Source organism: Sapajus apella, unplaced genomic scaffold, assembly GCF_009761245.1.
Source record: "Sapajus apella isolate SASKATOON/1434 unplaced genomic scaffold, GSC_monkey_1.0 scaffold32, whole genome shotgun sequence".
Taxonomy (NCBI): domain Eukaryota; kingdom Metazoa; phylum Chordata; class Mammalia; order Primates; family Cebidae; genus Sapajus; species Sapajus apella.
The window spans coordinates 1,791,633-1,805,171 of record NW_022436972.1 but is presented as its reverse complement, the minus strand read 5'-3'; the positions used below and the strand labels follow the sequence as shown (position 1 = coordinate 1,805,171).

General features: G+C 45.4%; 1 protein-coding gene and 1 pseudogene across 4 annotated transcripts in view; both read left to right on the top strand.

The window, feature by feature from the left end:
* FLT3 (fms related receptor tyrosine kinase 3) overlaps positions 1-13,539 on the top strand; it is a 134,823-nt gene that overhangs the window by 107,635 nt on the left and 13,649 nt on the right. For all 3 annotated transcript variants that reach the window (XM_032294388.1, XM_032294387.1, XM_032294389.1), the window contains 5 exons: positions 495-605; positions 1,982-2,135; positions 4,567-4,649; positions 6,979-7,106; positions 12,052-12,174. In XM_032294388.1, the coding sequence (XP_032150279.1) occupies positions 495-605; positions 1,982-2,135; positions 4,567-4,649; positions 6,979-7,106; positions 12,052-12,174 (599 nt within the window). The remainder of the gene's footprint in view (positions 1-494; positions 606-1,981; positions 2,136-4,566; positions 4,650-6,978; positions 7,107-12,051; positions 12,175-13,539) is intronic.
* On the top strand, positions 4,796-5,617 carry LOC116562255 (annotated as a pseudogene). Its single transcript, XR_004273849.1, has one exon. The product of XR_004273849.1 is annotated as a gamma-aminobutyric acid receptor-associated protein pseudogene (transcript).

Below are 13,539 nucleotides of genomic sequence, written 5' to 3'. Positions count from 1 at the left end.
TCAAGCGATTCTCCTGCCTCAGCCTCTCAAGTAGCTGGGATTACAAGCACCTGTCTCCATGCCTGGCTAATTTTTTTATTTTTAGTAGCAACAAGGTTTTACCATGTTGATCAGGCTGGTCTTGAACTCCTGACCTCAAGTGATCCACCCACCTCAGCCTCCCAAAGTGCTGGGATTATAGGCATGAACCACCCCACCTGGCCTCTCTCATAATTTTGAATTTAAATAAATAATGCAGATTGACTCTGAGCTGAGAAAATTTTTGATTTATTTAATGACATAAAATGCCTTTTTACTTGAGTTTTATGTTTTTGTTTTTGTTTTTTTTTTCTCTTTTTTTTTAAGATGGGGGTTTCACCATGATGGCCAGGCTGGTCTTGAACTCCTGACCTCAGGTGATCCACCCACCTTGGTCTCCCAAAGTGTTAGGATTACAAGCGTGAGCCACTGCGCCTGGCCGAGTTTTATGTTTTTAATGTTCCTTTCTTTGACAGAAAAAGCAGACAGCTCTGAAAGAGAGGCACTCATGTCAGAACTCAAGATGATGACCCAGCTTGGAAGCCATGAGAATATTGTGAATCTGCTGGGAGCTTGCACGCTGTCAGGTAACCCACTTCCACGAAAATCTCATCAAAAAGACTGTAGCCTGATGACAGAGGATGTTTGTTCTCTCTCTCTCTTTTTAAATTTTTTGTCTTTTCTCAGTCACAGTGTGAGCTGTCAAACCCAAGAGGAAATAGACATTGAGCACTCTATAAATCAGAGGCGTCAAAATAAAGAATGCCTCATTCACCTGCTTTATGGGAATATAACACATAATTCTCACCTGCTTAAAAACAAGAACAACAACGTTGCAAGTAGATCTAGTGGTGTCTGTGCTTCTCCCCCAGCTCGGAAGCTGGCGCACAGGCGTGGTGAGAATGGTTACAGAGCCTGGCTACTGCTCTAGTTGGGCTGCTGCCAAATAAGGCACAGCTAGGATACCAGACTTCTCTGTGGGGCATGCCCTCTAATCCTCTCTCTTCTGCCTAGAAATACCCAAATGATGTGCCCAAGTTTCATTCTTTCTGCAGTGGCAGGCCTGTGGCTGGGACTAAAAGAAGGGAAAAAGAGGAAAGTGAACCTGAGAGAGGACTGGGAATATATTTCTCCCTCCTCAAGCAAATGGCAAATCAGCATATAGTTACCAACTGTTCGCCTATAATACACAGCAAACACATTACTTCCAGTTGCAAACTGGAGAATCCAAGAGGCCAATGGTATTGGTGAGGGCACATGTATAGACAAAGGCCACAGAGAAAGTCAAGAAGATGCTGCTTTCAGAAGGAATTTGAGCAAAAGCTGAAACTGAATTTAAAGTATAAGAAGAGGCCAGGTGTGGTGGCTCACACCTGTAATCCCAGAACTTTGGGAGGCTGAGGCAGGTGGATCACGAGGTCAGGAGATCGTGACCATCCTGGCTAACACGGTGAAACCCTGTCTCTACTAAAATTACAAAAAATTAGTCGGGCATGGTGGCGGGTGCCTGTAGTCCCAGCTACTCAGGAGGCTGAGGCAGGAGAATTGCTTAAACCCAGGAAGTGGAGGTTGCAGTGAGCCAAGATTGTGCCACTGCACTCCAGCCTGGGAGACAGAGCGAGACTCCATCTCAAAATTAAATTAAATTAAATTAAAATTAAAAAATAAAGTATAGGCTGGGCACGGTGGCTCATGCCTGTAATCCTAGCACTTTGGGAGACCAAGGTAGGTGGATCACCTGAGGTCAGGAGTTCAAGACCAGCCTGGCCATCAGGGTGAAACCCCATCTTAAAAAATAAATAAATAAAATAAAATATAAGAAGAGATAGGCTCAGTAAAAGTTGTACTGTCCTCAAGTTGGTAGAGAACTGAGCCCTCATAAGAGTATGTTGTCTGCTACATAGACTTCTGAAATAGCAGTGTGCTGTTTGTATGCCTATAATTGAAACTGTAACTATTTCAGGACCAATTTACTTGATTTTTGAATATTGTTGCTATGGTGATCTTCTCAACTATCTAAGAAGTAAAAGAGAAAAATTTCACAGGACTTGGACAGAGATTTTCAAGGAACATAATTTCAGTTTTTACCCCTCTTTCCAATCACATCCGAATTCCAGGTAAGAGGCTGGGTCAGGGTTTCATAATTACACATCATACAAGGTAGACAAAGTGTGCTGTTCAAACGTACTTCGTTGACCAGTTTCTAAAGGCATTGTGTGGTCTGTGGGTCCTGCAACCTAGAGATTTCCTAAATCTTTGCTATAGTTTCCCTGTTGACATGGAACAATGAGCCCCATCCCTTTCCTTCGATACAGGTACTATGGCTAAGCTAACCTCTCTCCACCCATGCCTGCATCGCACCCTACATACCTATATGGTTTGGGGAAAGGTGCATGACTCAGTCTTTCAGGATACCTGGTTGCCACACAGGTATTGGTAGAAAGAATGAAGACTTTTCCCAAAGTCCTTAACATATTCAAAGAGAATAGCTCAGGTCCTGGGACTACTGTGCAAAAGAACACTGAACTCAAGTTGGATTCTAAAATATTAGGATGAATTGATTGACACAGTAAAGTAACTCTGTCTCTGTGCTCTGCATTTATCCTCCGCATCTGTGGGGACCCTGAGAGACGCTTGGTCCTGCAGGGATTTATTGCTTTAGCGTGCATAAATGAGGGCTGTAGGAGTTTGCTGGGATCTCCTCGTCATCCTTGAACTTTCTTACTAATTACTTGGATGTGATGGCTTTTTTTTTTTTAATGAGTTTTGCAATTTGTTGCCCAGGCTGGAGTGCAGTGACATGGTCTCCACTCACTGCAACCTCCACCTCCTGGGTTCAAGCAATTCTCCTGCCTCAGCCCCCTGAGTAGCTGGGATTACAGGCATGTGCCACCACGCCTGGTTAATTTTTGTATCTTTAGTAGAGACAGGGTTTCACTATGTTGGCCAGGCTGGTCTCGAACTCCCAATCTCAGGTGATCCGCCTGCCTCAGCCTCCCAAAGTGCTGAGATTACAGGCGTGAGCCACCACACTGGGCCTGAGCATGATGGCTTTGTAGCACCTTTCTCTGAATTGATTCACAGACATTCTGATGGAAGCATTCCTCGAGCTTTGGAGCATTCTTTTTTTTTTGAGACAGAGTTTTGCTCTGTTGCCCAGGCTGGAGTCCAATGGCACGATCTTGGCTCACTGCAAACTCTGCCTCCTGGGTTCAAGTGATTCTTCTGCCTCAGCCTCCTGAGTAGCTAAGATTACAGGCATATGCCACCATGCCCAGCTAAGTTTTGTATTTTTAGTAGAGATGGGGTTTCACCATGTTGGTCAGGCTGGTGTTGAACTCCTGACCTCAGATGATCCACCTGCCTCGGCCTCCCAAAGTTCTCAGATTACAGGTGTGAGCCACCGCACCTGGCCAAGCGTTGGCGCATTCCTATTTCCCTGCTTGTGTGGAAGCTTTCCCTTATTCTGAAGGTGTATTTGTTTGTTGGAGACTTTTTCCTTACCAGGGCTTTTTAGGGATGCATTTGACAGTCCCAGCTTTGTTTTCTTAAAATGTAAGTTTTAGTGCAGACCTCTGGGCTTCAAGGTCTGAGACAGAGACCCAGTGTCTTAAAGCCACCAGGCCCCCCGGAGATCCCCATGCACGCCCATGTGCAGTTGCCCTTAACCTGTGTGTGCCCGTCACACCAGTCCTCCCCTTTGCACTCATTTCTCAGATCATCGTTTAGAAATGAGAACTCTATAAAGCCACCCACATTCTGGAACAGAGGAGCTACCCTACTGAGTCAGATGTGTGTGACCAGCACCTACTGGTCAGTACTTGGCCCTTTGGATTCATTCGGTTCACTGGAATATTAAATATATCGAAATTATTCCTTTTGGAATATCTATGGTCTGAAGGCATGAAGCCATTTCCTAAAGATATGTAAATTGTGAATTGGGTTAAACTCGTATATTGGAATAAATTGAATCATGATCTAGTTATAATACATACAGAACTCCTCAGGGAAGAATTTTTATATACCTTAAAAGAGATTTGTATTATTGTTAATTATTAATTTCACAGTAAAAGGAAATGAGCTTTACAAAGGCAAAATGGAAAAAAGAAGGATGGCAAAATGCCGACAGGACTCCCGGGAAGATCTGTATTATGTGAGGGAAAGTGGGCTGAGTTCAGAAACCAAAGAATGAGATCGATGTGAGTCCTGGTTCCACTCAAATCATATTTATCTCACTGCGCCCAATTTCTCTTTTATAAAATGTGACTTTAACACCCATCTTGTAGGTTGTGGCAGGGATTGATTGAGGTCCTTTTTGAACTGTAAGATTCTATACGGAAAACAAGGATTACTTTTGTCTTAGACTGGCAAGCCCAATTATACAGATGTTTTTAATATACACAACAAATGGACAAATGGATGGTGTGCTTTTAATTTAAAAGTCAATTTATAACTGGAATCCATTTATTTGATGAATTATATTTTTAAAATAAAATGTCTGCTGAGAAGAAGAATGTAAATAATGAAAAAACAATTTTTTTTTAACAGCATGCCTGGTTCAAGAGAAGTTCAAATACACCAGGACTCGGATCCGATCTCAGGGCTTCATGGGAATTCATTTCACTCTGAAGGTAATATTTTATTCTAAGTAGCAGCACTTTAGAATGGACATGAATGCCAAAGTTTTATGTTAGCTATTTTTTTACAGTGTGTAACACAAAAGCATTTTAAAATTTGTTCATGTTGGCTGTCGCCACCGCCCCCCGACCACCCCCCCGGGTTCCCTCAGCCCAGCCTGGTCCAGCCCGGTTCCCGGGAGGATGAAGTTCGTGTACAAAGAAGAGCATCCGTTCGAGAAGCGCCACTCTGAGGGCGAGAAGATCCGAAAGAAATACCCGGACCGCGTGCCGGTGATAGAAGAGGCTCCCAAAGCTCGGATAGGAGACCTGGACAAAAAGAAATACCTGGTGCCTTCTGATCTCACAGTTGGTCAGTTCTACTTCTTGATCCGGAAGCGAATTCATCTCCGAGCTGAGGATGCCTTGTTTTTCTTTGTCAACAATGTCATTCCACCCACCAGTGCCACAATGGGTCAACTTTACCAGGAACACCATGAAGAAGACTTCTTTCTGTACATTGCCTATAGTGACGAAAGTGCCTACGGTCCGTGAAGCTGCTGCCCCTGAGCTGGAGGGGGCTCTCATTCTACAAAGAGAGAGGTGGCCTCCCTTTCTTGACTTCCTCCTCCTTCAAGCTCAAATACCACCTCCCTTATTCAGGACCGGCACTTCTTAACGTTTGAGGTTTTCTCTCCAGCCTCTCTTAGGAGGGGTAATGGTGGAGCTGGCATCTTGTGCCTCTCCCTTCTCCTTTCTTCCCCTTTCTCTGCCCGCCTTTCCCATTCTGCTTTAGACTCTTGATTGTCAGTCTCTGTCACATCTAGTGATTGTTTTGGTTTCTGTTCCCTTTCTGACTGCCCAAGGGGCTCAGAACCCCAGCAATATTTTCCTTTCACTATCTTCTTTTTTGGGGGTAGTTGGAAGGGACTGAAATTGTCAGGGGAAGGTAGGAGGCACATCAATAAAGAAGCAACCACCAAGCTGAAAAAAAAAAATTTGTTCATGTCAGAGGATAGCTAACAGCCACAGTTTGTATGTTGAAGATTTTAAGTCAACATTGAACTAATAAACACTGAGGACTATTTTATTTGGTCAGGTTATTCATTTAAAGTCATATATTAATTAGAGCCTTCTTATTACCTGATAAATGGAAGAGATAATGAGCTCTGAAGTTATATAAAATTTGGATTGACTAAACTGGCCAAGGTCGTTCACGCCTGTAATCCCAGCACTTTGGGAGGCCAAGGCAGGCGGATCACCTGAGGTTGGGAGTTTGAGATCAACCTGAACAACATGGAGAAATCCTGTCTCTACTAAAAATACAAAATTAGCTGGGCGTGGTGGTGCATGCCTATAATCCCAGCTACTCGGGAGGCTGAGGCAGGAGAATCGCTTGAACCTGGGAGGCAGAGTTTGCGGTGAGCCGAGATTGCACCACTGCACTCCAGCCTGGGTGACAAGAGAGAAAGTCTGTCTCAAAAAAAAAAAAAAAAAAAAAAAAGAATTTGGATTAACTTCTGCTTACTTCGCTTTCTGACTGGATGACTTTGGACAAGTTATGTGACCACCAGAATCACAATTTTTTTATTTATAAAATAGGCCTAACACTACCTTCCTGACAGGACTGTTAGAAGGAGTAAATGAGGGGCTGGGTGCAGTGGCTCATGCCTGCAATCCTAGCACTTTGGGAGACTGAGGCAGGCAGATCACCTGAGGTTAGAAGTTCAAGACTAGCCTGGCCAACATGGCGAAACGCTGTATCTACTAAAAACAGAAAAATTAGCTGGGCTTGGTGGCACATGCCTGTAATCCCAGCTACTCAGGAGGCTGAGGCAGGAGGATCGCTTGAATCCAGGGGGTGGAGGTTGCAGGGAGCCGAGATTGCACCACTGCATTCCGGCCTGGGCGACAGAGTGAGACTTCAACTCAAAAAAAAGGGGGAGTAAATGGAAGAATATGAAATGCACACTTTATAAAATGGGATAGACAGAAATACAGTTTATAAAATGGGATAGACACTCGATTAATATTAATTATTTTCCCAGTGGGACAGTCCTACCTAGTGCAAAAGAGAGGTATCTAAAACTCCTGACTAATCAATCAGGAGCTCATCAGCCATCAGAGCAGTTCCAAAGTTTATCTCTAACCAAAACAAGCTTCCAGTGACCCTTTGTAGGCAGCATAAACAGGTCAGCTCCAACTGCAGGGGAGATAACGCGATAGCTTCATGTGTACGTCTCAGCACCTCCCCTAACTGTGGCTTGAATAATCTCCCCAGAGAGAATTAATAAGGCAACTTCTTAGAGTTTTGGCAAAAGTGAAGACTGGCTCTATTTTACAGATGAAATTGAATATGAAAACCAAAAAAGGCTGGAAGAAGAGGAGGACTTAAATGTGCTTACATTTGAAGACCTTCTTTGCTTTGCATATCAAGTTGCCAAAGGAATGGAATTTCTGGAATTTAAGTCGGTAAGCTCCTTTTAAAGAAAAAAACAAACCAAAAAAAGATTTGAAAAGATATGCTTATGTATTTTTTTCTTGTTTATTTTAACTTGTATCCCTTAAAGTCTGTCTTTTCTCCCCGTTTGCTGTTGGAGCCACCTGAAATGTTAACTTTGGCTTTTGGCTAATTATAGCATAAAGGCTTGGGATCCCTTGTGCGGTCACAGCCAGCACAGCTCTCCCAGGCTACACAGAGTCCCCTGACGCTTCCAGCGCTGAGGGTCGACATAGGAAGTCCTCAGAAATCCTTCCTCAAAACAAAGCGTAGCATTGTCAGTCCCTTTCTGAGCCGCAGTTCAGGCTGTGTCCTGCATGTGGGCATTCACCCAGGGGAGGAGTGGAGGCTGAAACCCAGCCAGCCACCCTGAGTGTCGATGTCTAATCCGCACCCTATGTGCTGTGGGCTGGCGGCAGCCTGCAGGCTCACTCACTGCCTCCTCTGTTGCTAACCCCAGATCCATCCGGGCTGTGTTGATAAGGCCCTGGAGCCCGCCTTGAACCATGGTCTCTGCCCCAATTCTGTGTTCTTTCTGAACTACCTTTCTGCTCGCTGTTCTCTGTGATTTCAAACGTCTGCTGCCTATAAGCAGATCACAGCCCGCCATCTGGCTCTCTTCCTTCCTCGTTTGCTTGCCTTTCATTATAACTTCTCTTTATTTTCCAAAATTCTTCCCTCTCATTTTTCTTACAGTCTTCTAATCTCCTTCTCCTCCTCTCCTCCACTTCCTTCCGTTTGCCTCTTGTCTCCTCTTTACTCTCTGAATTTGGAAAGACTACTTTTCAATTGTATTTTGTTTTTTCTTTTCTTTTTTTTTTTTTTTTGGAGACAGAGTCTTGCTCTGTCATCCAAGCTGGAGTGCAGTGGTGCGATCTCTGCTCACTACAATCTCCGCCTCCTGGGTTCAAGCAATTCTCATGCCTCAGCCTCCCGAGTAGCTGGGACTACAGGTATGCAACAACATACCTGGCTAATTTTTTGTATTTTAGTAGAGACGGGGTTTCACCATGTTGTCCAGGCAGGTCTCGAACTCCTAGCTCAAGCAATTAGCCCACCTCGGCCTCCCGAAGTGCTGGGATTATAGATGTGAGCCATTGCACCCGGCCTGTATTTTATTTTTTCTTTAAAAAATTACTGTCTCGGCCGGGCGCGGTGGCTCACGCCTGTAATCCCAGCACTTTGGGAGGCCGAGTCGGGTGGATCACGAGGTCAAGAGATCGAGACCATCCTGGTCAACATGGTGAAACCCCGTCTCTACTAAAAACACAAAAATTCAGCTGGGCATGGTGGCGTGTGCCTGTAATCCCAGCTACTCAGGAGGCTGAGGCAGGAGAATTGCCTGAACCCAGGAGGTGGAGGTTGTGGTGAGCCGAGATGGCGCCATTGCACTCCAGCCTGGGCAACAAGAGCGAAACTCCGTCCCAAAAAAAAAAAAAAAAAAATTACTGTCTCAACCAGACATTCATGGTGTGTGTCTGTAGTTCCACTGACTTGGTAGGCCAAGGTGGGAGGATTGCTTGAGCCCAGGAGTTGGAAGTTGCAGTGAGCTAGGACTGCACCACTGCACTCCATCTGGGTGACAGAGCAAGACCCTTTCTCTAAAAAATAAAAAACAGGCTGGGCACAGTGGTGCACATCTGTAAGCCCAGTGCTTTTGGAGGGAAGCCCAGGAGTTCCAGGCTGCAATGAGCTATGACTATACCACTGCACTCTAGGCTGTCTATTCAAAATAGTAACGAAATCACCTTAAAAGTGATAACGATGCAAGTTTTTTTTTCTCTAATTTTTTTTTTTTTTTTTTTATAAAGACAGGGTTTCACCATGTTGGTCAGGCTGTTCTTAAACTCCTGACCTCAGGTGATCCACCCGCCTTGGCCTCCAAAGTGCTTGGATTACAGGCGTGAGCCACCACACCCGGCCGATAATAATACAAGTTATAAAAAATACTGTCACAATAATATTTCCTCACTTCTCAACTGAGGGCACATTCTTCTCTTCATCTCCCCCCACCTGCTGTTTGGATTCTTCTTTTTCACGCATCTTGCCCACCTGAGTCTTTATCTCTATTTCACTTACACATCTACATCTGCAATCCTGCTTTCACAAGACTCTTTTTATTTATTTATTAATTTTTTGAGATGATGTCTTGTTCTGTCGCCCAGCCTGGAGTGCAGTGACACGATCTCAGCTCACTGCAACCTCTGCCTCCCAGGTCAAGCGATCCTCCTGCCCTAGCTTCCCAAGTAGCTGGGATTGCAGGTGTGCACGGCTACACCTGGCTAATTTTTTGTATTTTTGCAGGGACAAAGTTTCACTATGTTGGCCAGACTGGTCTCTAACTCCTGACCTCAAGTGATTTGCCCACCTCAGCCTCCCAAAGTGCTGGGATTACAGGTGTGAGCCACCACACCTGGCCCACAAACAGCTTTATAGATGTGGGAGAGCATCTACTTGGATTGTGTGGCCTGGTTTGCTGCCCATAGTTAGGTAAATACTCAAAGTACTCCCAACTGGCAGTCAAGGGGGGCTGGTTCCCTTCAACCTCAGGCTTGTAATAATATGAATTTTTGAAAAACATCCAGTATCTTTTTTTTTTTTTTAAGACTCAGTCTCCCTCTTGTGCAGCAGGCTGGAGTGCAATGGCGTGATCTTGCCTCACTGTAACCTCTGCCTCCTGGGTTCAAGCAATTGTCCTGCCTCAGCCTCCCCAGTAGCTGGGATTACAGGTACCTGCCACCATGCCCAGCTCATCTTTGTATTTTTAGTAGAGACGGGGTTTCACCATATTGGCCAGGCTGGTCTCGAACTTCTGACCTCAGGTGATCCGCCTGCCTTGGCCTCCCAAAGTGCTGGGATTACAGGTGTGAGCCACTGCGCCTGGCCAGAACATCCAGTTCCTTAAGCCCTCTACCCTTTTATCTTCACATGAGGCCTCCCCTTTGAATCATGTGTGTCACTGTCCGCTGCTTGTCTCTCACACCTCCCCCCCGATACTCCTCTGGGCACCCCTCAATTTCCTGTGTAGCCCGTGACTTTACCAGACATTTGTTGAGCCCTAACTATGTGCCAAGCACTGCACTAGATGCTGGAGATACAGAATCAGTTATGACGTGACTCCTGGGCTCCAAGGTCTTATGAGCGATGGAGGAGACAGAGCCAAGCAGACAGGCAGGTCAGAGATGACACTGTGGCCCGGCCCAGTACTCACGCCTGGAATCCCAGCACTTTGGGAGGTCCAGAGGTGGCTTGCTTGAGGCCAAGTGTTCAAGACGCCTGGCCAGCATGGCGAAACCCCATCTCTACTAAGAATACAAAAAATAGCTGAGCACGGTGGTGCACGCCTATAATCCCAGCTACTTAGCAGGCTGAGGCCCAAGAATCACTTGAACTGGGAAGCAGAGGTTGCAGTGAGCTGAGATTGCACCACTGCACTCCAGCCTGGGCGACAGAGTGAGTCTGTCTCGAAAAATAAAACAAATTAAAAAAAAAAAGATGAAGTGCTGTAATCGAAGTAAGTTCTGGGAACCCAAGGGAGGGACCTATACAGCAGACCTGGCTGGGAGAGGGGGAGATGGAGTGGAAGAGGCTTTCTGAAGGAGCACGTGCTTCATGCTCAGACTGATGGAGATTTTTGAAGGAAAAGGAAAACCAGCAGGGAATGTGAGATAGGATAGGGAGCATGGAATCAGCAGTTCTTTTTGGATAAAGGTAATGAGTTGGACATACTGAATGTGAGGTGCGTGCCTGGGGCAACCAAGTAGGGCTTGGTCTAGCAGACACCTGGACACTCCTGCCTGAAGCTCGGGAGAAATGTTTGGGTTGGAAATAGGGATGTGGGTGATGGTAGTTGCATCCCTAGGTTTGGATGAAATGGCTTGAATGAGGGTGTGGGATGCAAGGATGCCCTCAGCCATGAGAACAGGCTCATGCACAAAGCCCCTAAGGGTGACGGGAGCAGGCAGAGCAGTGGGAAGAAAGCAGGAGTGAGCCGTGTGCAGCGTGCCCAGAAGGAAGGAGCAGAAGCAGGAGGGGCTGGCCAACAGCACCAGATGCCACAGAGAGGTCCTGTCAGATCCAGACTGGGTGCTGTGCCAGTCAGTGCGGGTCTTGGCCAGAGCAGCTTGGGCACACAGGCAGGAGGAGGAGGCGGGTTGCAGAGCTGGGGGTCAAGTGTGCAAAGTGCAAGTAGATGGCACTGAAAAAACTGGGTATGGAGGAGGGAGCTCTAGAGGGGCTGTGGCACCGGGCTGTTCGTGTTTCGTTTATTTATTTATTATTTTTATTTACTTTTTCTTTTATTTTTCAAAGATGAAAAAGTGTTCATTGAACCTTTGCTGCTAATGCCCTGCTCCGCTTCCGATCTTTCTTTGTAAAATTCATTTTCTTGCCAGACCACTTGGATTAACGTCCTGACATCTCTCAGCTCAGGGACTCCTTCTAATTCCACTTCAGTGAACCTCTCCAAACTCATTTTTAGCTTTTTGTAATTCTGACTATTTCCTTCGATATTACTCCATTTTATTCCTAAAGTGCTTTTCCAGTCAGAAGACAGTTGCTATTTCTCACACCCACAATAAGAGTGCTGGAGGACAGCCTCTGAGATTCCCTCTGGAGACTCGGGGGCAGGGGGTGAGCCCTGTTGGGGAGCCTCTTACTTATGCTCGGGATCTGCAAAAGATCCACTCCTCTTTGGCCTTTGGGGATGCTTCAGAAGGAGCACAAATAACTACAGCCACCATAGGTGCAGAATTGGGTCACCTGTGTTCCCTTTGTTTGCTACACATCATCATGACCGCCCACGGCCTATTAAAGATAAGAGACCTTCCATCTTATTGAACTTGAGCCTAGAAGAAAGCTTGCACCCCAGGATAATGTACATCACAGTAGATAACACTCTGGTATCATTCTTGACAGTGTATTCACAGAGACCTGGCCGCCAGGAACGTGCTTGTCACCCACGGGAAAGTGGTGAAGATATGTGACTTTGGATTGGCTCGGGACATCATGAATGATTCCAACTATGTTGTCAGGGGCAATGTGAGGCTGCCATTTCCTACTTATTTTTATGCTGCTATTTTGTGTTTTGTCTTTATCGTGGTAAACATCTGCACTCACTGTGGTGCATTTTTGATTTATGGTAACATCAAAAAAACCCTCACAGCTGTCTGCTTACTTATGCTTACAAGGTTGTTCTGCAGCTTCAGTGAATCTTCCATCTATAACAAAAGCTGAGCAACATAGCATCACATCTGTCCTTGGGCTAGCTAGTCAGAGTAGATTGGATAGGGGCCTTTGAGGGCAATCCTCACTTTTAAAAGCCCAGAATCTCAATACTTGCACATAGTTCAGTTACTTAGCTATAAAGTGATTATTGAGTTATGTTTTCAATTATGTGAAAAGTTAATGTCACAATAAAGCATTTTTAAAAATATACAACATATAAATACATACAAAATGTTAAAGCTGAATACTTAAATATGAATTAATGAATATTTGTCATCCTTCTACTGTTAACACAGAAGACCTAAAACATGAGTGAATTGGCCAGGCACGGTGGCTCACACCTGTAATTCCAGCACTTTGGGAGGCCAAGGCGGGCAGATCATGAGGTCAGGAGTTCGAGACCAACCTGACCAACATAGTGAAACCCCATCTCTACTAAAAATACAAAAATTAAGGCATGGTGGTGCTTGCCTGTAATCCCAGCTACTCAGGAGGCTGAGGCAGGAGAATCGCTTGAACCTGGGAGGCGGAGGTTGCAATGAGCCGAGATCACACCATTGAACTCCAGCCTGAGCAACAGAGCGAGTCTGTGTCTCAAAACAAACAAACAGCGAGTGAATTGACTTGTTAATAAAAAACTAAGGACAGATGTGTTTAAAAAATAACTATTAGGAGTAATAGATGACAAAATTGTGTAGTTGAAAAAGTGTGTTTTTAAAGAATTACCAACACCTGTCTGGGTGCTGGTGGCTCACGCCTTTAATCCCAGGCACTTTGAGAGGCCAAAGTGGGAGGATTGCTTGAGCCCAGGAGTTCAGGACCAGCCTGTGCAACATGGTGAGACCCTCACTGTCTCTATAAAAAATAAAACACTAGCTGGATGTGGTGGCGCCCACCTGGGCTCAAGTGAACCTTCCACTCAGCTACTTGGGAGGCTGAAGTGGGAGGATCAGTTGAGCCCAGGAGGTTGAGGCTGCAGTCAGCTGTGATTATGCCACTGCGCTCCAGCCTGGGCAACAGAATGAGACCCTGTCCCAAAAAAGAATTCCCTAGCTGTGAAATAATAATAATAATAATAATATTAAATGCTGATATAGTGCTTACTATGTGTTAAGCATCTAAGTGCCTTATGCACATTAATTCATTTATTCCTCAGAGTACCCACTTGGAAACTGAGGC